This window comes from Leucopleurus acutus (genome assembly GCF_964270905.1).
Source record: "Leucopleurus acutus genome assembly, chromosome: 7".
Classification (NCBI taxonomy): domain Eukaryota; kingdom Metazoa; phylum Chordata; class Mammalia; order Artiodactyla; family Delphinidae; genus Leucopleurus; species Leucopleurus acutus.
This window is the reverse complement of record NC_139150.1, coordinates 946,997-970,138: the sequence shown is the minus strand read 5'-3', so window position 1 is coordinate 970,138 and position 23,142 is coordinate 946,997. Positions and strand designations below refer to the sequence as shown.

The window sequence follows — 23,142 nt, the reverse complement described above, 5'->3', positions numbered from 1 at the left end:
TTCTTGGGGAGGGACGGTGCTGGCTGTGCAGTTCCAGGAGGGGGAGTGGGGGAGCCCCTTGTGGCTGACTCCCGGGCAGGGGAATTCTGGGCAGAGCTGGAGGCCGGCCTTTCTGGAAACGCATCCATCAGGTGATTACACAGTGAGAGTGAAACCAGCTCCTTTCAGAAGCTGCAGCCCGCGGTTGACCTTCAAATGTCTGAAAAGCGAGAAAAGAAGCGGGGCCGAGCTCTCAGGACGGGAAGTGGGCTGTACTGGGAGGCTGGCTCTGCTCAGTGCCGGCCTCTGCTCTGGGGACAGCACCGGCACAGGAGGGGCAGCCCATGGCCAGGGTCCTAAGTGGGGGCCCATGTTGGCCTTCCTGCCTCCTGGCCCTGAGTGCTGTCTCCCAGAGGCCTGGGTGAGTAAAGGATGGGAGGTGAGATGTCCAAGGGGACTGGCCATGCCAGTGGGGAGCGGAGGTACCGCCAGCATTCAGAAATGTCCTGGGCGCAGACCAGGACCCGAGGGAGGAAAGCCAAGGGGGCGGGGCAGGCGCCAGGGGCCCGGGAGAGGGGGCCTTGGGGCAGAGTGCGTGGCCGCGGCAGCACCTCCCCCGGGGTCTGCAGGCCCAGTGGGCAGCTGCTGGGGCCTCTCCTGCCTGGCCGGCGAGCTGTGAAAAGCCAGCGTCCACCGCAGCATCGACCCGGATCTGTAGCCAGGCCCACGCCTCTCTCTGGGGGGCACTGAGGCACAGGACAGAGGCCCTAGACCCCAGCCCTCAGGGAGCAGGTGGATGACGCAGGCCCCCTCTAGGGTCTGCTCGGGGCTGTCCCAGCCACCTCCCCGCATGGCTGCCTCAGAGGCTGAGTTTTGCTTTCTTTTTGGCAGGAAGGAACCCGCGTGGGAATCCCCTGAGTTGCCCGACGACCAGAGTGAGTCATCCCTTTTCCAGCCCGCCTGGATCGAGGTGTCACCCTTCTGAGCTGGCAGGCGGGGGTGGGCTGGCCGCGTCTCAGTCAGCAGCCCCTCCCTGCCGAGGCTCCCTCTACCCAGTCTCAACTCGGGGGCCTGTTGTCAGAATCTCTCTCTCTCTCTCTCTCTCTCTCTCTCTCTCACACACACACACACACACACACACACACAATGTATTCAGGAAAATCCTCTGAAACTGGCAGTCTGAGAGAGATGAAATCATTTTCATGCTGGAAGCATCGCCAGGTCCTTCGAGATGGGCTCAGCCCTGTCAGTGCCGAGGGCTGCAGGCAGCCTCCTTCCCGGGAAGCAAGACCTTCGTCCAGGAAATCTCTTCGGGATGCAGGGTGGGCTGAGGGGGCCCTGAGCCCAGCGCTCCTGTGCTGTCCCCGATGCTGGAAGGGTGAGTGAGGTCTGACCCTCCCCAGGGAATCAGTGCAGAAGGCCGGCAAACAACTTCCACTTTACCCTGAAGAAAGAGGGGTGCTGCTGAGGGGGGACCTCCTCTCTGCAGCAAGAGCCACTTCCTTCCGTGCTGCCAGTGGGTTCACAGGATGGCCTCGGCCCCCCAGACCCCGGGAGGAGAAACCTCCTTACACCTGAGAGCTCGGTTAGTTATGGGCCTTGAGGGAAACCTCATGGAACGCGTAGGTGGGGACTGAGGAGGTTTCCACGGCTGCTGGTGGCAAACTCAGCCTTGAAGTTCACGGAACTTGTAATGGAGGCCTAGGGGCCTTGCTGCTGTATTCCGGGGATGTGGCGTTTGCGATCGGGGAATTCTGACTCCAAACCTAGTAATGATTTATGCAGTGTGATGTGAGTACTTCTGGACACAGCGTGGACCCTTTACATCATGTGGCTTCACAGCCTGCCTGTGTCGTTTACTCTGTCCTTGAACAGTCTGCGTGGCTTCAGATGCTCCCGCTGGAGCGGGGGTGCCCAGTGTGCTGTGTGACCTGGGTAAGGAATCTTGCCTCTCGTAATCTTTCCTTTTCTGCAAAATGGGGAGGGCCGTCCCCATTTCCGGGTGCTGGTATCAGATGAGACGCTGTTCTCAGGTATTTAGAAAGCTGTATTCCACAGGAGAGAATCCAAATTGTCCCCACTCTCCTTTAGCAGATGAGAAACGGCTTGTCCTCAGGTCACACACTTAGCGGCAGGGTGCCGCCCCTTTTTTCTGGTCAAGACCAGCGCTTCCTTTCTAAATATTTCCACTTGTGTGTGTCCATGTGCCATAGGCTGTGCATATTGTTTTGTTTGGTGGTGAAATTCACATAAGATAAAATTCACCGTTTAAACCGTTTTAAAGCTTACAATTCAGTGTCATTTGTACTTTGTAATGTCGGGCAACCGTCGCCACTACCTAGATCTAGAACATTTACTCCGAAAGGAGACCTCTAAGGCCTTCCTACCCTTTAGGTGAGCGGCGTCTATTTGTACTTTTTCTCATAAATGTAACCCACACTGGGGCCCAGCCCTGCGCCGGGTATCGCCGTGGTGCCCTGCGCCTGGAGCTAACCCTCTGCGGGAACAGCGGGACCACACCCTCCAGCCAGTGAGCCGCGCCCGCGAAGGCGGACTCTGCCTAGAGAGCGTCCGCGGGCGACTTAAGTACCCTAGCCGCGTCAGCTCCGCCCAATCGGCGCCCGCTGCGGCTCCCTGCGCGCTTTTGGTAGGCTGTTGTGTCAGTCAGTCAGTAGTGAGGGCCCAGGTGGGAGGGGCGGGGGAGAAAGCTGACCAATCGACGCCCGCTGTGGCTCTCTGCGGGCACTTGGTAGGCTTTTGTGTCAGTCCGTCAGGAGGGAGGGCCCGAAGCAGGGGGCGGGGGAGAAAGCTGGTCAATCGGGGCCCTGTGTGGCTTCCTGCTCTCTCCTGGTAGGTCTCCACATCAGTCCATCAGGCGGGCTCGTGGGCGGGGCGGCGGCGGCGGCGGCGGCGGCGGCGGCAGGCGGGCAGGCAGTTCCGGGCGCGCGGCGGCGGTTGGTGAGTCGCGCCGCGGGGATTGGGGTTGGGGCTCGGGGTCTAGGTCGAGGGGCGGGGGCGGGGGGGCGCGCGGTGCCAGGAGGTCCGGCGGGAGGCACGGCCGCCGCGGCGCGCGGGCCTGAGGGGATTTCTCGGAGCCGGAAACTGAAAGTCGGAGCGGGCCCCTCACAGGAAAGTTCGCGAACGGCGGGGCGTCCACGGCGGCCGGCCCGGGTCCGCGCGGGGTCCACGCCCCCCGGGCCGCCCCCGAGCCTCGGCTGCGGTGCCCCACCCCTTCTTGCCCCCGAGGGGCTTCCTGCCCCGCTCGGGGTCCGGACGGGCTCCGCGGGCGGCCTGGACCTCGGGGGTCGCCGCTTGTCGCTTGCTGCCCCGGGCCCTGTCCCCGTGTCTCCGACCCCCCGAGCTTGGGCCTTGTCCGACGGTGACACCGAGCCCCGAGGTGGATGGGGAGGATGCAGGGGTCCAGGGAGCTGCCGGGGCGGACGGAGCCTGGCGTGGGGACTCGGGAAACTGCTGTGTGTGCGGGCCAGACGCTCCTTGGAGGCAGAGCGGGCTCCTCGTGGACTGGACGGTGGGGACAGCTGCGCCTGTGACAGCAGCCGCTCCGCCCGGCCTTGAGTCTAGCAGAGCAGGGGGCGTGCCAGGCCTGACGCCGGGCCGCGCGTGACTCAGGGACCACATGTCCCCGGCGAGGACCACAGCGTTTAGCCACTCAGTTACTGGCTCTAGGTGGGGGTCCCAAGAGCCCAGAATTGTTGTTTGAGTTATTTTTAACAGCTTTATTGCAGTGTAATTTACATACCGCAGAACTCAGCCTTGAATTTCAAACAAACAAAATCCTAAGCAGTGGTTTTTTGAAAGCTTTTCTGAGGAGTAGCAGCTTTCAGTGCTTTCAGCAGTAGCATCTTCACACATTCGAGCAGCCGCTGTCTCTGATTCCAGGCCCCAGCCTGGCCGGTCCCCCACCTCAGCCCACGCCTGGGGACACAGCCCAGCCCCCGTGAGGCTGCAGCTCCCAAAGGCCGGAGCTGTGATTTGGGCCTCTGTGCTCTCTGGTCCTTTGGCCTGGGACAGCCCTGAGCGCACCTCCTGACACACCCAGGCCGCGCCATGGGCCCTTCCGGTGTCCCCCCTGCGTCCCAGACCTGTGCCACCTGCGGTTGCGTTGTGCCCTGTGGCCCTCGCCTGTTGGCCGCATCGGTAACGGTGCTGCCCAGTCTCCCCAGCTCCACGCGTGATGCACAGCAGGGGCCTGGAAACATCCATGCGGAGCGACAGAGCGCAGGTCCCGTATGTACATCACAGGCTCGCGCCCTCTGGGGAGACAAACACACACATCATTCCTCTGGGGACCTGAAGAAATGGGTTGTTTCAACAGTGGTCGTAAACTGTGGACTAGAGCACGGAATTTACAGCCATCACTTGGTGCTGGAGAAAATGTTTTCTCTGGGAAGAAAAGGCCTTCTGACTTAGTTCTGAGCCAGGTGTGGGCCCCCCTCTGGCAGTGAGAGACGCCAGCCCGCCTGCCCGCCCGCCCGCACGGTCAGCACACCAGCGTGGACTGGGCACGGTCCGGCAGGTGGGTTTCCACCACAGGGCAGCGCACACACGGGCAAGGGGAGGAAGGTCCAGAGAAGAAAACCCAGAAAAAATGACCCACAGGTTCCACAGATCATGCCAAGAATGGGGTGCACCCCTTCCGTCTGTTCCTGTGTCCACAGCTGTCCTCCCTGTGTCCTGGGCCTGCTCCTTCACGGAGGTGGGTGAGGATCACCCCCAAAGGCCTGGGCGGCTGAGCCTCGGGGAGTGAGGGGGGCAGGCTCCGCGGAAGCTGTCCCCTGGCTCTGAGCAGGAACAGAGTGGCCACCGTGTTCCCTGCAGGGCCAGCAGGCGGTGGAGATGGCGTTTGGGGCAGGTGTTCTTGGGGACTGGCTGTGATTTAGGGAGGCGAGGACACAGCAGCGGTGGGGGTAGGAGGTGAGTAGTGGAGGTGACTACAGTGCGGGCTCCAGGATTGGGGTGCCCTGCTTTGTGGTGGGGTGGTGCCCGGCTGGGCCAGTGGTGCAGCACGGAGGAAGGGTCAGACACGGGTGTAGGAGCCAGTGACCGGCGGGAGCCTTGGGAGCACGGAGGGCACCCTGCGCCTCCCATGGGCCCGGGTCCCTCCTCCCTGCCTCCAGGCCCGCGATGCTGCCCGGGCCGAGGAACGGTGCGGGGAGGCGAGGGTTGTTCAGGAAGCCGTGCAGCAGAGGCCCTGGAAGCCTGGGGGTCTGAGGGAGGAGCCCAAGTCCCCAGCTCGTACTTAAGGGCCTCGGGAGGCTCCTGCGGTGAGTCAGGTCACAGTGGACGGTGGCCGGGCCCAGTGGTAGCAGTGTGGTCAGGTCCTGGATGTTTGTAGCGGGTAGAGCCAGTGGATTTCCTGGCCCGTTTGAGGTGGGCGTGAGGTGGGGCTGAGGCCTCAAAGGGGCCGAAGCGCTGCGTCATTGATCAGCGTCTCCCTGTTGATGGCCCCAGGTTTTCATAAGAATCTGGGTGTGTTGGTGGCACGAGTAGCCGTGAGTGGGCGCGGGCGGGAGGGACGGCGCAGCGTTTGCTGTGTGCTTTAGTGTAAACGGTTGTTGGGCGTTAAGTTGGTACCAGACCGCTTGGCATCACGTTGAGCTTGAACGAAGTTGAAGGTAGTGTCAGCGCTAACGTTCACGTGGATGAGGACACACGCTGTGTGCGGTCGCAGGTCCCCGGGAGTTGCTTCAGGAGTCTCGGACCTGGGGGCCCAGCGTGGCGTGCAGCAGGGGCAGCTTTCAGTGGAGCGTGGATTTGGGGGAGTTTGGTCCTTGCATTGGGGCATCCCAGAGGGAAGCTCCTGGGTTGAACCCGTGTGTCTGCTGGCAACAGGTGGCCCCCGGCAGCCAAGTGCTCCGACACCTGATGTGATGTTGGTTTGGGCAGCAACGTAGCCTTCTGAGAATTAGTCCCTGACCCCCACACACCAGGCTGAGGACGATGGAGCCCAGCTGCCCAGCGGCCTCCGGCTCAGTCGGGGGTCTCTGTGATTTCTCACAGGGACGGCTCTTTCCCGGGGTCCTCCTGATGTGTACCCAGGCGGGACCTGGGCTTGGGAAGGGGGCACAGGAAATGGCAGAACAGCGGTGGGGTGCCAGATGCCCCCCACTCTCCTGGGGGTGGGGAGGCAGGAGGGAGATGCAGCCCCACCTGGGGGGCTTCTTTTGTGTTAAAACCGGTTTTTGAGGTTATTCTGCCATTGTTAATACTATGAAGCAGGGTTATTCTGGATAAACGTGCATGGGTGTACCATAATTAGGGATTTCACCATCTTTCTTTCGACTCTCGGGAATAGAAACCCCATCTCTTTCTTTTTAAAATGAGGCATACATACAGCAAAATGCACAAGTCCTAAATGTACAGGCAGATGCGCCTGTGTCCACATATACAGTCGTGCCTTGCCTTCCGGAAGCCCTCACATCCCTCAGGCAGCACTGACCCTCCCACATGGAAAGCTTCTCTGTTTCGCGTCTCACGGGATTTCTGACTCCAGATGTGTGGGTTTCCCCACACCAAGCAGTTCTGCCTGGCTTTTGTTTTTTTTTCTTTGCAGTACGCGGGCCTCTCACTGCTGTGGCCTCTCCCGCTCTCCCATTGCGGAGCACAGGCTCCGGACGCGCAGGCTCAGCGGCCATGGCTCACGGGCCCAGCCGCTCCGTGGCACACGGGATCCTCCCGGACCGGGGCACGAACCCGCGTCCCCTGCATTGGCAGGCAGACTCTCAACCACCGCGCCACCAGGGAAGCCCTACCTTTCTTGATAGATGCTGACTGGGCATCCTGCAGTTTAATTCAGTTCTGACACTGGCCGTCTGGAGTTAGCACAGACCCCTTGTGTTAAGGGTTTGGTTGCACAAGGCTGCCCCCACCCCACTTCAGATGCCAGTGGGGAGGCGGGACCTCCCATACTTCTGACTGACAGACTGTAAATTGAGGGTCCCCATGACCCCCTCCTTGGGGTCAGTAATTTGCTAGAAGGGCTCAGAGAAACATGCGTAACAGCCCGCTGGGGGAGAGACACAGGGCCAGGTACAGGGAGGGACGCGGAGCCTCCATGCCCTCTCCAGCCCCCCCTTCCCAGCATCTCCACGTGTTCAACCCAGAAGCTCTCCAAACCCGGTCGTTTCGGGTTTTCACCGGGGCTCGGTTCTGAAGGCAGGATTGATTGAATCACTGGTGATTAAGTCAATGGCCAGTGTCGCCGCCCCCGCCCCCCACCGCGGAGATGCTCCTCTGTCCCCATGGCTCAGGAAGCCCCAGGGGTTCTGGGTGCTTTGCGCCAAGAACCAGGACGAAGACCCAACGTCTGTTGTATCCCAGTTCCCAACCCCAAGGGTAACTGCTGTTCTAACTTCTATTGTCATAGGTTAGTTTCGCCTATCCTCGAGCTTCACGTAACTGAAATTATCCTGTAAATGATGTTTTGTGTCTAGTAGAAATGTCGTTTCAACAAAATGCAAGTTTGTTGTATAAAGTTAGTGCATTCCCGTCTGGAGCGTATTTGGGGAGTGAGGTAAGTGTGAGACCAGGGCCGGCCGTGTGGGAATACTCGTTCACACTCCCTGGTGAGTCGTGTGAATGGATGTAGTTCTTGCTTTTTACCACGTCACCTGAGAGTCAGGATTTGGAAGATAAACTGGAAGCTTGGAAGGACCAGTAGGGGGGTTTGGTTCCATATTGGAGGCTTGTAACATCTGACCCCTAAGTACAAAGGCTGCCGGTCGCCCAGCCCCCAGCCCTGTGTGACTGCAGGTGGGTGGAGTGTGTGGTGCCAGGAGGGTCCGAAAGGGCCAGAGACGCGGAGGTTTCTTCTGATGTTCGGGCAGGTCGGGTGGCTTTCAGCGCTGAGTTTGGGCACGGCACTTTAGAGTCTGTATGATGTTTTCCATTACGGTTCTTGAGGGTTCAAGTGTATAACTGTGACTTGAATAAGACATTTAAGGCCTTAAGCACTGAGACCTCCTAGGGCGTGGCGGGGGCGCCCTCTGACCGCGTGGCCGCCCACCCTCCTGCTGCGCCAGGTAGCTGTGACCGCTGAGCGGGGAAGACGAGGCCTGCTGTGTGTTGGGGCCTTTTCCTTCTTTATTGCTCAAGAAAGAGACCGTTTGTGGTTCTTTTATGTCCAACAGGAGTAAAGGTCCATGGATTAATAAAATGGGCTCAATCTGCCACAGAAGGTGTGGTCAGTCGGCCAGAAAGTGTTTCCCCCAGGCCGGCCACATTCGGGCGGAAAGTCATCGCAAAAGAAGAAAGTCTCTCCTGACAGGTCCGCTGGAGACTGTGCTTGAGGTTGGCAGCGAGAAAAGCGTCACCCTCATCCTTACGCCTTGCACGAGCTCCATTTTTTATTTTGCTTTCTGGTCCTGCCTGTGTAAAACATGGCTGCAGCCACAGAGGCCTTTGCGTTTCATCTTGTTTATTTTGTTTGTCTATTTATTTATTTATGGCCGCGCGCGGCTCGGCTCGTGGGATCTTAGTTTCCCCAACCAGGGATTGAACCCGCGCCCTCGGCAATGAAGGTGTGAAGCCCTGATGAGTGGACCGCCAGGGAATTCCCACATTTCATTTTATTTAACACCTTATAACAAATACAGAGTTTCGACTGAAAGAAGGTGGCTTTTTTTTTTTCATGTTATATTCAAAAATAAAAACTCTTTCTCATGTAGTTTGGAGCCATGATATTTTAAACCATCAAGGTTACGAAATCAATTTAGTTAGCATGACCAGAAAAAGAGGGAAGCTAGGAACGTGATGCCTCTCACGCGGGAGGGAGTGCACCTTCACGGGCCTGTGTTCCAGACGCACACACGCGTGTGGCCACCACAGCCTGACCTTGAGCTGCCCTGGCCCACACTGGGGGCGTGTCCGTGAGCTCTTGGGACTTTTTGTTCACATCGTCGACCAAAAGGTTTTACTAATAAAGGCACCTCTCATGCTTGCACGTCTGTGTTGTGAGGGCTTGAAGGAATGAGATCCCCCAGCTGTCGAATTGACAGATGGCCCCTCCAGGGGCCAGGCCTGCCAGTGTGAAGAGAACGCAAGAGAGGCAGAGGTGTGCCCTCCTGAGGTGCCCGGGCACAGCATCCCTTCTGTTGGTGGCTGGAGGCAAGAATGTCGGTTGTGAAACGTCCTGGGAGCTGCGGAGGGCCCTCCGAGTAAGGCCTCCTGTGTTACAGACCCCACAGCTGATTGAGAGTGGCTTTGCCCAGCAGCTAGGGGACGACACCGTCTGTGCTGTCCCCTCGGTGTCGGGCCAGCTTAGGACAGTGCACGTGGCCTCCTGTGCACGGTCACTGCCCAAGCAGACCCCCCCGCCTCCGCGCCCCAGAAAGGGGCAGAGTTTCATAGCGTCCTGACTTGACCATGCCCAGACCCCAGAGCAGACGTGGGCGTGTGTGCTGGGGGCGTGCGGGGGCAGGGATGGCTCTTCGGGGATTTGCACGAAGGGCTGGGGTGGCCTGCCAGGGTAGCGGACGAAGAGCAGGCCTCTGAGCGCTGTGGGGGGCCCTCCGCCCGCTCGCCCATCCTGGGTACCTTGCGTGGCGGCCTTACCAAGGCCTGGTGGACGGCAAAGGGCAGCTCTGAAGCGAGAGGGACCCTGGCTGTGGGGACGGAAGCAGAGCAGCAGCTGCACGCAGGCCGCACCCCTGTCCTGGGGCTGAGGGTTGGTACGGCTGTCTCCTTGGGCCTGCCCGGGGCCGTCGCCTGCCAAGCTGTCCAATGTTCTAAGGACACATTCGCACCTGGAGCCTTGGGGAGATGGCAGGGCGCAAGGATTGGGGTCCGCGATCACGGTCAGATGCGAGCCCGGCCAGCTGGCCTGGGAGCAGAGGCCCGGGCCGGGCGGCCACAAGGACAGCCCGCTGGGCCCAGGGCTGCGGCGGGCGTGCGGGTGCCCGCTGTCTCAGCCTTAGCCCCGCCTGCGCTGGGCTCCCCGGAGCGCTGACGTCCTGCCTCTCAGAGGCCTAATGGTCCAGGCCTTGCACATCCCTGGACCCGCCGTGACACGCTGTGCTCTCCCTTAGGGCTTGGCCTTGGTGGGGCTGCGGTGCTCATGGCTGCAGCCAGCGCGACCCCTCCCGCCTCCCTGGACCTGCTGCAGCCTGGCTTCTCCAAGACCCTCCTGGGGACCAAGCTAGAGGACAAGTACCTGTGCTCGGCCTGCAGGAACGTCCTGCGCAGGCCCTTCCAGGCCCAGTGTGGCCACCGCTACTGTTCCTTCTGCCTGAGCAGCATCTTGAGGTGGGGCGCCGGGGGCTGCCAGGAGCGGGCGCTGACGCCCGCGTGGCCCAGGGCTGCTTTGGTGTGGGGTGAAGCCAAGCATCTCCTTAGAGTCTGTTTGCCCTGCTTCTCCTTGTCTCTGGTGGGAAGTGGACAGTTTAAAATTGCCTGGAGGCTCCCGCTCCCTTTGCGCTGGGCGCCCGAGTCCCTGCGGGGTCGGGAGGTGGGGCCTCCGGCCCGTCAGCAGGAGGACAGCAGCCCCTGGTCCTGGCATCCGTCTGCGCGGGTCGCGTTCAGACGGGCCGGGGTTTGGGGCTGGGCCCCGAGTGTCTCGCACGGTGCGTCGTGTCTGCTGGCCACGCCGGTGGCCGACAGAGGCTCCAGAGCCCGAGCCGTGGCGTGGGCCTGTGTTGGCGAGGCCGCGGGCCTCCCACCCTCCATGGCGGGTTTCACAGTGCGGCCTCCCCCTCTCCCCACCAGCTCCGGGCCCCAGAACTGTGCCGCCTGCGTGAACGAGGGCATTTACGAGGAAGGCGTCTCTATCCTGGAGAGCAGCTCGGTGAGTGAGCCGTCCACGCTGACGGTGTCGAGGGGAGAGGGAACCTGGGAACGGCCGTGGGAGAGGCGCCCTGGTCCCGAGCCTCCCCGCAAGGCTCGTGGTGTGGGGCGCCAGGCGAGTGGGCGTCTGGGAGGGGGCTTACCCAAGGTACGCTCTCTCCCCAGGCTTTCCCGGACAATGCTGCCCGCAGGGAGGTAGAGAGCCTGCCAGCCGTCTGTTCCAGCGAGGGCTGCACCTGGAAGGGGACCCTGAAGGAGTACGAGGTAGGGGCTGCCCTGCGCTGGCTGAAGCCCCTCCCGCAGAGCAGCTTCAAGCCCGCCTGAGTCCCGCGGAAGGGGGTGCAGCTGCTGCTCCGGACGTGCCCACCTAGACTCTGGAGCCGGGGGAGCCGGGCGTGTGGCCCAGGGTGGGGTGCTCACCCCGTCTGGGCTGTTTCCTGGTGTGTCCGTGGACGCGGTCCTCCAGCCACAGTGCGGTGGCGGTGAGCAGGGGTGTGTGCGGGGACCCTGGTCCGGCCCTGAGAGCGCCGCGCAGGCAGGAAACTAGCTTTCTCGCCGACGGGACTTCGTTGTCTTTCCTCACTTGGATAGCGCTGCCACTGGAAGACGCGGGAGTAGCTTGCACGTCCGTTCTGGGGTCACAGGAAGGCATCTGGCCAGGGACAAGGGCAGTGGCCGGGTGCGTATCTTGCAGGCCTGTCTCTGCCGTGCAAGGCTGGCAAGTTGGGGTCCCTGTGTGCTGGGCCTCCGGCAGCTGAACCTGCGGCTGTGAGCCCCTCCGGACACTCTTCCTGGTGATCAAACGCCCTTAAAAACTTCCGTTTCCAAGGTGCCTGCGCATGAGTGTTCCCAGTAGCACTGTTCCCGGCAGCCAAGTGTCCCTGGCAGAGGGCGGGACACACAAGATGTGGGCTGGTCGTGCCGCGGAATAGTGTCCAGTCATGAGAGGAAGGGAGCCCCGCCCCAGGCTACAGCGGGGACGGACCTTGGGGACATCACGCTGAGGCCACTCTCAATCAGCTTTGGGGTCTCAGGGAGATGAGCCCAGCAGAGGAGGACAGAACGTGCGGGAACCAGCCCTGTGAGACAGGAGGTGGAGTGGAGGCTGCCCGGGCCGGGAGGTCGTGTGCAGTGGTGCAGAGTAATGGGCGGGGTCCTTAAGGTGGGGAGGCCTTGTTGCTGTCCCATGCGGCGAGGCTGGCGAGGCTGGAGGGGCTGTTTGCAGGGGACCCGGCTTGCCTACGCCCAGGGCTGCCCAGGCCACAGAGCAGCCTCCCTGCCATGGGGTGGGCGCCGGGCTGCGACTGAGTCACGACACGGGAGAGCCTGTCGGCTCTGGAACTGGGTCCTGGGTTCCTGGGGCTCCTCCCGCCTCCCGTCCCGGGCGCTGCGCGGCGGCATCCTCTGGTCTTGACCGACTCGACTTCGTGGGCTTCAGGCTCTCGGTTGCGTTTTGCCAGAGGAGCTGCTTGGCCGCCTCTGGGGAGGAGCCAGTGGCCGGGTGGACAGAAGCTGGGCTTTCCTCTGACGGGCGCCTGGGCCTGGAAGCAGAGGCCTCTCTGCCCTTCCGGGGAGTAGGACTGCAGTCCGTGGACAGAGGCCTCCGACGCCCAGGGGCCACCGTGGGGCAGGGGCGCAGGCAGGGGGTGCTGCCACCGAGGCCCTGCTCAGCAGACGGGCCTGAGCTGTCGTTGCCCAGCGCTGTCCGGAGAGCCGGCCTCAAGGCAGGGTCTCTCCTGGGCGGGTGGGGAGCCCCAGCAGGGAGTGCAGCGGGTACTGTGTCGCCTTTTGAGGGGACCAAAGACCCCCAGGGACAGGCGGAATAACCCCAGCTCCCGCGTCCTCTGGGGTTTCTGCCGTCTCCAGGCCGCTGGCGCGGGTGGTGGCTTCGCAGGCCCCTGGCCGAGGGCCTGGGACTGCAGCCAGCCCGTGGGCCCTGCGCCGGCCCTGCAGGCATGCGGGCTGGAAAGTCCCTGGCTGCACCCAGGGAACTCAGGAAAGTCCCTGGGGTTGGTCACGTGGGAGACGGGCACTGCTCTGGGTCTCTCGGTGCAGCCTTTGACGTCGGGTAAACCTCTTTCTAGCTGGGGTGAGACCCCACCTCGGGGCGTGGGGTGGCCACCTTGCTGCAGCGGTGGCCCTGCTCCCAGCCCGGAACCAACACGTTTGCCCTTTGGGTTGCTCAGAATTGGGGCGGTGCTGGGAAATGCTGAGGCTGCGGCTGAGCTCCTGAGAGTGTGGCGAGGTGGGGCAAATCCTGGTCAGCCTTTGAATAAGCTTTTCCTTTGCAGCCACGTCTAGTATTTTCTAAAAACTCAGGGAATTAAGACTCCAGTTCAGTTAGAAGGTGTTAGAAGTGCCTGCCAAGTACACATAGCAGCCCTGGGGACTGCTTTTCTGGAAGCGAGAAGCAGGGGCTACGTGGAAGGAACAGCAGGGAGAAGGGGCCTCGGGCTTCAGAGGAGGGGTCCGCGTGGACCTGAGGGAGGACCAGCTGATGGGGACATTTTGCAGCTGAAAGGTGAGCAGTCGGATGTGCTCACGTGTCAGGGAATCCAAAGTTGAAATGCCTGAGCATTTAGGTTGAACTCTGGTTGAAGTGTTGATTCCCTGAGCCATCTGGTGGCAGTGGGAGCCCGCGGAGCCCGTGCCAGCCTGTGAGGGCGCTGCTGCTCCTGCGCCAGGTGCGCGCTTCGGGGCTCTGAATCCCAGGGGCACCCGCTGAGTGGCGAGCCGTGTGGGGCCGGGCGCTCAGCGCTGGCCGTGGGCGTCGCTCTCCAGTTGTGCAGTGGCCCCGGGGCTCACCTTGAGCGTGTTCTTTGGCTCTGATCAGATCCAGGTGCCCTCTGGGTGCTGTCGTTTCTGTTTCACGAGCCTGGTTGTTTCCGGGGCTCCCCTGTGGCTCGGTGTGGTTGTTCGGGCTGTGCTCAGTGTGGCCACACCAGGGCCCTGTCTGGGGAAGCTGGGGGTGCCCTGGCGGTCGAGGGAAGCTCCTCGCGGGCGTGGCCGCCGTGGAGCCTTTAAGGAGCTGTCGCTGGAGCAGGAGCCCTCGGGGAAGGTGTCCCCTCTGCTCCCTGTACCTAGTGGCGTCCTGCCCACCCGCACGGCCGGTCTGTGTCCTGGGGCCGGGCCTCTGCGGCAGCGTCCACAGAGCCCCGTCGGGTTGAGGGGGGTCACGGGGGAGTCTTGCTGAGAAGGCCGAGTTCCATCTGACGTGTGTCCCTGCGGAGACGTGGAGCCCGGGTTCCTGTGAGGAGGTGGGAGTGCCACGGGCACCACATCTGAAGTCTCCACACCCCGGCTGCTGGGAGAGCACCACACGTGCCATGTCTCTGGGGTTCACCTGGCAGCACTGCTCACTCCCCGAATGGTGAGCTTTGGCCCTGGCAGCCAAGCCTGCTGCATGGGGTGGAGACTCAGCCGGCCTGTTCGCTCGGCCTCGGACTGTGGGCCACGTGGAGACAGAGCCCGCGTGAGGCTCCTCCTTCCTCAAGGTCACTGCGGCGGAGCTCTACGAGCTCTGCGGGGGCCCTGAGCTGCCCCAGCTTGTCAGGCGCCCAGCCTGAATCTTGGTGGAGGTGCTGACCCCACGGCGTGGATGTGCTCGGTGCCCAGGCACCAGGGGTCGATTTTGTGTGATGCGTACTTGACCACAGTTTTTAAAAAACAGCAAACAAACCGTCATCTCCCGTTCTCTGCTTACCGGCCCGCCCTCTGTGCGTTTCCTGAGAGCTGCGCACAGCTTCTGTCTGTCCCCTAGGCTTGCAGCCCTGTTTCCGGGTCCCACCCTTTCTCACCTCTTCAGCCGCTGCCACCTCCGCTCAGCCCGCTGCCGCGGCCCCCCAAGTGCTGCGCTGCTCAGGGCCACGCCTGTCCGGGTCGGGGCCTCCCCGCGCTGCTGGCTTTACTGGGCTCCGCCTGGGCCCCGCCTGACCCTTCGGAAGCCCAGGCTGGGCCCCTGCCTCCCTGGCCACGTCACCCTGCACGTCCTCAGCTCCAGGAGGGCAGGAACGGGGACTCTCAGCCTGGGCGTCGGGACGGGTGGGCGCCTGCGTTTGCATCCGCTTCTCGCTCTGGTCCCCACGGCATCACTTCTCTGCCCTCCGTCCGTTTAGAACCTGTTCCCGCAGCCCCTCTCATTGTCCCCTCTGTGTCCCGAGGGCGGGGTGCCGCCTGCTGGATCTGGGTTCTGATCTCTGCGCTGGAGCAGGGGTAGTGGAGTGAACGCGGTGGCCCCCGTGGCCTAGCGCCAAGAACGAACCCAGACCGGTCCACGGCCGGCGGGGCAGTGGCCCAGAACCCCACGGGCGCTCCGCCGACGCCTCGCTCCCTTCGTTGCCAGAGCTGCCACGAAGGACACTGCCCGTTCGTGCTGACCGAGTGCCCGGCGTGTAAAGGCCTGGTGCGCCTGGGCGAGAAGGAACACCACCTGGAGCACGCGTGCCCGGAGCGAAGCCTCAGCTGCCGGCACTGCAGGGCGCCCTGCTGCTCGGCCGACATGAAGGTGAGCGCGCGCCTGGCGGCTCGGAGGCTCCTGGCGGCCCCGGCTCGGGGGCACGCTTGCACAGGGGGATGGCAGCGTGCGGCCACGCCACCCTCTCTCTCGCTCGGCAGCAGCCTCCCTGGGTTCACGCTGAACAGGCCCCGAACGCCGTGGGGCTTTATCTGGAAGTCGTCGCTTGTTTGTGAAGGGCGGGCCACCTTCCCGCTTCCTGAGGTCACAAGTGAGCTCGGTGCCCACGTTTCTGGAGTCTGTCCGTGTGGGTCACGTGGATCTGCTGGGTCGGGACCCAGACGCCCCCCTGGTGTCTGCAGGTCTCTTCACCTTCAGCCTTTCCCTGTGGGTGTCTTTTTCTCTCTGCCGTTTGTTTGTTGAAGAAGCCGGCCGTTAGTCTGCATTTGGCTGGTCGGGTCCTTGAGGTGTTTTTCACGCCCGGGAAGCTCAGCTCTAGAGGCAGCCCAGGGCCCGAGACTTCGGGGCGCCCACGCTGCGCATCTCGTCAGGGGTCTCGGAGGTGCTCTGGCCGCTTGGGTCCCCCACCACCAGGAAGTCCGCCAGCCTGGCACCCGGGTGGCAGTACTCTCGGGGCGCTGGGGCGCTCCTCCTCCTGGTGTTGCCCCAGCGGCTGCCAGGCGAGGGCAGGTCCTGAATCTGCAGAGCCCCGTGTCGCATGCCGTCTCCACCTCGGGGCTCAGGAGCGTTGCTGGCCTGGCCCTAGCTCTGACGGCTGCCCCGTCTCTTCCAGGCGCACCACCAGGTCTGCCCCAAGTTCCCCTTGACCTGCGAGGGCTGCGGCAAGAAGAAGATCACACGCGAGAAAGTAAGCGCTCCCCTGGTGCCCCTGAGCAGCGTGGTGTTCAAAGGACAGGCCACACCTCGGCTCTGGGGGTGGGGTTCCCAGGGGTGGGGTCGCAGGCTCCTCCTCTTCCCGCCACCCCCCTCCCCCCCCTCCGGCTGCGCAGCCTTGCGTCTGAGCCACTTGGCCCCAGGGAGCGGGGATCTGGGCAGTTGGACTGTTTACCTGGCTCTTCTCGCTGCGGGAGGTCTCTGTCCCTGAGGACTCTGTCCCTGAGGACAGGGCGGTGGCTTGTCTGTGCTCCTGCTGTGGCGCTGGTTCCACAGGCAGGCCCCCAGGCCCGCCCTGGCTGTGCTGGGAGCTGAGTCGGTGGTGGTGGTGGCGGCCAGGCGGCCTCCATGCTCTGGGAGAGAGGGAGGGCGTATGCTCACATGCCTGTGGGAAGCCCGCGCCTGGTCCCCGGGGAGGCAGCTGCAGTTTGTTCCATGAGGCCCCTTCGTCTCTTCTTTTGAGCTTCTGAGGTTGCGCCCTCGTGGATTTGTGCAACGGTTACAGTGCTCCAGGGCAAGAGCTGGGAAGAGGGTGCTTCCGGAAGCTGGTGGGGCGCGGACCCCTCCCGAGCTGTCCTCGGTCGCGCACGCCTCTCCCACGTGATGGGTGAAAACAGCACCCAGGCTAGTTTAGGCGGCATTTCTCAAGCTGTGAGCGTGACCGCGAGCTTTCTGCCTGAACTTCACCTGCGTTTCTTTCCTGGGGAGCAGTTGTGACTCCCGTGCGTTTCTTGGCAGGGCACTTGTCCTGTTTTCTCTGTTTTTGGAGCTCTTTGTCTATCAGGGCTGTAAGTTGCAGTTGTTTGTCCTTTTAGTTAACGGTGCTTTTGGTTTGCTTCTGTGTTGGGGGCACTTTGCAAGGTTTTTCTCATTGTCTCTGGATTTTGATCCAGAGTTGGGATTGTTCTCCGCTCCCAGGTGCAGAGGAAATTCTGTTTCCTGCAGGCGTAAGTCTGATTTCCCACATTTTGGGTCCCTGGCAGGTGGAGGCCAGTGGCTGCCCCTTCCCCTCCCCCCACTCCTGGCAATGCCGGTCTGGCTGTGTCTCCCTCGGCCCAGGCACTGCTGGGTCACCTGGCCACGCTCTGGGTCATGGGTTCTGCTCTGCTGAGTGTGGCCATGGGCCAGCGCCACGCCGGGTCAGCAGTGGGGTCTGATCCCTGGTCAGGCTGCTGGTCTCACTCCTGGCTCCGTTTGGAACCCAGGCTGTCGGCCCCCAGGCCCCAGGGCCTCAGACCGGCCTGTGAGGGAGGGGGTGGGCAGGGCTGCTCTCTGGGACGCAGAGGCCCACGCGCGGGACGGGCTCTGCAGGCGATCCCAGATGGCCCACGTGCCTCAAACACACACGTACACGTGTTTGCGTGTGTGCGTGAGTGTGCACCGCAGCTTTGGGAGCAGGTTGTGGGGTTTTGTCTGGCCCGAGCGTGCAGAGGCCAGTGGGGCGGGTGCAAGGGTCCTTTGATGGGACGCTGACCCAGTCGGTGTGGGAGCGGCTGGAGCAGAGGGGGACCGGTGTCTGATGTCAGGCCCGTCAGTTTCAGGACCACGTCAGGACATGTGGCAGATGCCGAGTCCCCTGCAGGTTCCACGCTGTCGGCTGCCCCGAGATGGTGAGTCCAGGTCTGCGGCGGGACCACCGGGAGCTCCTGGTTCCCAAGCAGAGGCCGGCGGACGTGACCGCGCCGTGCGGACACGGTCTCCACTCCACCTCCAATCCGGCCCTCAGGTGTCCCGGCTCTGTCCGCTCGTCCCCCAGGTGATCCCTGGTGCCCAGCCTTGACCGCCCAGCTGCTGGGAACCCCCAGCGTGTCGCTGCCCCCTGAGGTCTAGCGATGCCTCTCTGCCCGTCCTCTCACCTCACCCAAAAAGCACACCTTGCTCCACCCGGCTCTTCTGGCCAAAAGCGCAGTGGTCGTTCTGGAGCTGCCTCCTGTCTCTCCCATCACATCCAGTCTCCCAGAAGAGCCTCCGTTCTGCCTGCAGACGGGTCCTGGAGCCTCTCTGCCTCCCCGCCTCACCTCTGTGGCCTGCGTGGCCCTCCTGCGTCACCACACCCCGGTCACCGGCCTGGCTGTCCTCCAGCACGCTGACTTGCCCCGGGCCCTGACCCACCTCCTGTCTGCCCGCCGCACCTACCAGCTTCTGTGCGGCTCCCTCGGGCCTGGGCAGCTCCCTGCTTATGTGCCCTTGCCCTCCTTTCCCACCTATTCTGTGCCCCCGAGGGCTGGGCGTGTGCAGGCCCTGCAAGCGGAGGCTGGCTCTATAGATACGGCACACCAGCCTTCTGCTCTCAGCGACACCCCAGCAGCATTTCCGGTGGCAGCAGTCCTGGCGGTGTTGTCACTTGGTGACTTCACAACACTTGGTCTCGGTGTCCTGCTTTGTTTTTTCTAATGAGGGTGAACAAGGGCAGTGCCCCTCCCGTTTCCTGGGTTTGTGTTTGACATCCTGCTTCTGGGCAACACGGTGTGGTCATTTCCCGCTCAGGTCCGGGGATCCCTGGCGTGGGGGACGTTAGAGGCCAGAGGAAGGGCCTAGGGCACACGCTGCCACGGCCTCTTCACGTCCCAGTGAGGACGAGTGTCCTATTGACCCTGTGGATCCAGCTGGCCTCGGCCCAGCTTCCGGAAGCCTCAGGTGCCCGGCCATCCCAGGGCGCTCCCGGGCGCTGGGCCTCACACGGAGGTTCGTCCCTTTCTTTCCACTTTAGGCTTTTTGAGGCTGTCTGACCCTCCAAACTCGTGGAGCTTTGGAAGGGATGTGGCTGCAAAGCCAGATCCGTAGGGACTATTTAAGATGGTTCTATCCCCCTCCCCCCGCCCAGCCGCGGTGTTTCTCCCATCACCTGAAACACGAGTGAGTCACGTAGGGAGGTCTGTGTTTCGCAGACGTGGTTGAGTTCAGACAGTGACAGACGCAGTGCTGGCAGGTGAGCGAGAGGGCAGGTCACCCATGTGTCGCCGCCGCGCGCCGGGCTCCGGTGCTCTAGCGAGGTGTGCGGCCGCGGGCCCCCGGGACTGAAAGCGGGCGTCGTGCCTCGGCAGGTGGAGGGCGAGAGGCTGCAGGAGCACGAGGCGCAGCGTCTCCGGGAGCACCTGGCCCTGCTTCTGGGCGCCCTCCTGGAGGCCGGGCCCCCCCTCCTCAGCCAGGGCGAGCAGGGCTGGGGGGCCAGCACGCCAGGCCCGGGGGCAGCGCCCTCCCAGGCGGCGGAGCTGCTGCAGAGGTGCGAGGCCCTGGAGCGGAAGACGGCCACCTTCGAGAACATCGTCTGCGTGCTGAACCGGGAGGTGGAGCGGGTGGCCGTGACTGCCGAGGCCTGCGGCCGGCAGCACCGGCTGGACCAAGACAGGATCGAAGCCCTGAGTAATAAGGTTTGTGCCCGCTCGCCCGCGGTGCCCAGGCCTCGTCGGGCGGGTGCCAGGGGCTCAGGGGGCTGCAGAGCCAGGAGTTTGAGGACAGCGCCTGCATTTCCAGCGGGCACTCGGCTCTCCGTGCTGGGCCTGAACGGAGCTCTTCTCTGAGCCCCTTCCCGCAGGGCCCGACGCGGGGCTCAGCGAGGCCGCTGGTGGAGCCTCTCCTCTGACTGGGGGCAGAGGCGGCCGTGGGGAGCGTGCCTGGAGCTTCACGCGGCTCCCACGAGCGAGCACGTTTCCTCCTGGGGTCGGGGGTCTCGTGGGCATGGAGCCCATCCGAGAGCAGCTGACCCAGCAAGGCTGAGGCACTGGGCACGGGGGTCGTTTCATAGCATGTTCCTCCCAGAGGGAAGCTGGTCTCTGTGGAGGCGGGTGAGCCCCAGGCCCCTCTGGCCCGGCGCCCCAGGGGCGCGTCCTGACGGGCCCCGTGCCCCCAGGTGCAGCAGCTGGAGAGGAGCATCGGCCTGAAGGACCTGGCCATGGCCGACCTGGAGCAGAAGGTCCACGAGATGGAGGCGTCCACCTTCGACGGGGTGTTCATCTGGAAGATCCCGGACTTCGCCAGGAAGCGCCAGGAAGCCGTGGCTGGCCGCACGCCCGCCATCTTCTCCCCAGGTGTTCTTCCGGAACTTGCCCTCCCCCTGAGCTGCTGCCACCCTGGGCCCCCGCATGTCTGGGCTGGGGTCTGCCCCCTGCTGCGGCCGGGAGCAGCAGGGCCCCCCGGCGGAGCCAGCTCCTCAGCCCACAGTCACCAGCCTCACGTCAGGGTCACATCTCGTTCCTTAAACGGCAGGCCCACCGTGTCCGTGGTCGCCCCCTCTGCTCCCCGTTGGACATGAGACTTGTCCAGGTCGGGCTCAGTCCAACCGCAGCCCCTCTGCCCAGAGCCCCTGCCTGGTGCTCAAGTCTCAGTCCAGCCCCTGAGGTTCCTTCCCGGTTGGTAGCAGGGCCAGTGCGGGGTCGCATTTAGGGTTTCTTAAAAGTGCTGTGTCTGATTACTACTTCCATTTTCAAGAGAAGTCTGTTTGCACGAGCAGCTAACTGCGTGCCTGGAGGAGAACGTTCCCTCCTTGTGCCCTCCACCCTGAGTGGCGCGTGTGTGTTTCCGGGGGAGGTGGCCGCATGGGCTGAGCCCTGGGCGCTCACCAGCACCTCCCCACAGCCTTCTACACCAGCAGGTACGGCTACAAGATGTGTCTGCGCGCCTACCTGAACGGAGATGGCACTGGGCGCGGGACGCACCTGTCCCTCTTCTTCGTTCTGATGAAGGGCCCCCACGACGCCCTCCTGCACTGGCCCTTCAACCAGAAGGTGCGCAAGGCCCTGCCCCGGCTGTGCGGGCACGCGGGAGCCCGTGGGTGACAGGTGTCGGCGTCACCACGCCTCAGTGCTCGGGCAGTGTCCATTGTCTCCTGGGCCATGCCGCTGGTCAGCCACTCGGGACCAGCAGTTAGTGGTGGTGCTGCCTCAGAGTTTGTCCCAAGGAAGGGGGGCCGCCAGGGGGCCTTGATCTGAGGGCATGGCCCAACCCTTGGGAAGCCAGAGCCCACGTGGGGGAGGAATCGGAGACCCAGGCACTAGTCAGGACAGACGCCATGACGACGCTGGGCAGCCCCGTGGCCCTCGTGGAGGAGGTGGCGTCACTGAGCGCGGGGCTGGCTCGTGCTTCTCCCTGAGGGGTGCTGTTCCTGGGGGCGGGGACAGCTGCGTGAGCTCTTTGGTGAGAAAACGTCCCTTAGACAAGTGTTGTCAGAAAAAAGCACAAATGGACGTGGCGCGGGGTCCTGGGCTTCAGCCTCGGATCCTGGTGTCAGTGGACAGAAGACGCCGGGACGGGCACAGACGGACAGACCGGGCAGACCCGTGGCGGCTGTGCTCCTGGCACGCGACTGCAGACCGGGCTCCCGCCGGCTGGGCAGGCTGTGACTCACGTGCTGTCCCCTGGGCGCTCTCCTCCCAGGTGACCCTGATGTTGCTGGACCAGAACAACCGGGAGCATGTGATTGACGCCTTCAGGCCCGACGTGACCTCATCCTCGTTCCAGAGGCCGGTCAGCGACATGAACATCGCGAGCGGCTGCCCGCTTTTCTGCCCCGTCTCCAAGATGGAGGCCAAGAATTCCTACGTGCGTGATGACGCCATCTTCATCAAGGCCATAGTGGACCTGACAGGGCTCTAGCTGCTGCCCACGGGAGCAGGGCCACTGTGCTGGGCGGGCACCTGCGAGCTCACGTCCCAGAGGCAGGGGCCGCCTCCCGGGAAGGGGTGCAGCCCAAGGCCATCGGGGTGGGCTGTAGGCCCGTGTGTCCCCAGCAGGTGGGCTGTGCAGGTGTGGAGCCCTCAGCCTGCAGCGGGGCGGCCGGGGCCACAGTGAGGAGCTGCTGGAGAGGAGGGACGGTCTCGGGCCCGGCTGCCACTCCAGGGAGAGCCCTGCTGGGCCAGTCTGATCAGGCCGGCAGGCGGGGAGGGCATCCCATGTCCCCTGCCCCGTGGCGCGTGCAGGGCGCACGTCCAGCACCCCCCTGCCCAGCCTCCGCAAGACACGTTGGCTTCCCTGTTGGGTGTGGAGGAGTTGCTGTTAAACCCTTGAATCTCTGCGGTGAGTGGTGTCCATCTGGCTCTCGTCCTGGCCATCAGTGACTTTGGCCAGGGCCTCCTGGCCTGCTGGCCTGCACGCCCCGTGTGTCGCCAGCTCCTTGAGTGGTTCCGTGGGCTCCCTGACACTGCAGGCTGGCTGGTGCGGGCCTCAGTAAAGCCAGCCATTCTCTTTTCTGTGATGTTACTAGCTGGGCAGCTCCTCGTCCCTCAGGCTCCCCAGGGTCTGCCCTGGAGAGCAGTGCCACGTGCGTGCCCCCGATTCTGGGCCTGCCCCGCCCCTCTGTGCAGGGCCCACGGGCCTGGAAGGGTGGCCGACGGCTTTGTCTGCATTTGGGACCTGACAGGTGGCATCTCCCCAGGACCAGGACTTGCCCGGCCTCCAGGTGTTTCCTCGACAGCAGCAGAGCCCGGGCAGCCTGAGCACAGGCTTGCACCTCGGCTGGACCCGGTCAGGGCTTCAGCCCGGGGCTGCAGGATGGGCACGGCGTCCTGGCCGGGAGCTGGCCACACCCAGGTGCACTAGTGACCGGGACTGGGTGCTCGATTGGAGTCCTTACGGAGGACCGTGACAACGTTGTCGCTTCTCTGTTTTGAGAAGTTAAAGAATTGAAAGGCACAGAGTAATAAGCTCCGTGTGTCCAGGATTAACACGTGTACACGTTTTGAATTCTGTATTTTAATTAAAGAGAAACATTGCGGAAAAGTTGAAGTCCTTCTTCCTTTCCCTCTCACCACCTCCTTCACTGGCCAAGGCTCCGCCCTCATGGGTCCGGATCCTTTTCTGTTTGAGTTTCTGTCTCTGCGGTCACCCACAAGCAAGGCTCGTGTACCCAGTCCTCTGCAGATCCCTCTTCCCCTCCCCCAGGGGAACGCCTGGTGTGCTGAGCATGGCACGGCGGCGAGGCGCAGACACAGACGGTGTCCCTCCTCCACGTTCCCTCGGGCACATGCCTCCCTGCCCTGCCCCCCTAACCTGTCCCGAGCATCCCGCCGCCGCCTGTCCCG

At 63.3% G+C, this 23,142-nt stretch overlaps 1 protein-coding gene across 2 annotated transcripts; it reads left to right on the top strand.

Moving 5' to 3' along the window:
• Positions 1–10,054: 10,054 nt before the first annotated feature.
• On the top strand, positions 10,055–22,840 carry TRAF2 (TNF receptor associated factor 2; the record flags this gene model as incomplete). Of its 2 annotated transcripts, none has more annotated exons than XM_082842483.1 (10): positions 10,055–10,242; positions 10,702–10,780; positions 10,945–11,043; positions 15,122–15,283; positions 16,026–16,100; positions 17,662–17,736; positions 19,171–19,497; positions 19,977–20,154; positions 20,702–20,850; positions 21,500–22,840. In XM_082842483.1, the coding sequence occupies 10 exons, from the start codon at positions 10,055–10,057 to the stop codon at positions 21,716–21,718; spliced, it is 1,551 nt and encodes a 516-aa protein (XP_082698609.1). In that variant the 3' UTR covers positions 21,719–22,840. The 2 variants fall into 2 exon arrangements, with proteins under 2 accessions (XP_082698609.1, XP_082698610.1); XM_082842484.1 differs by having other exon boundaries at positions 10,055–10,284.
• Positions 22,841–23,142: the final 302 nt, after the last annotated feature.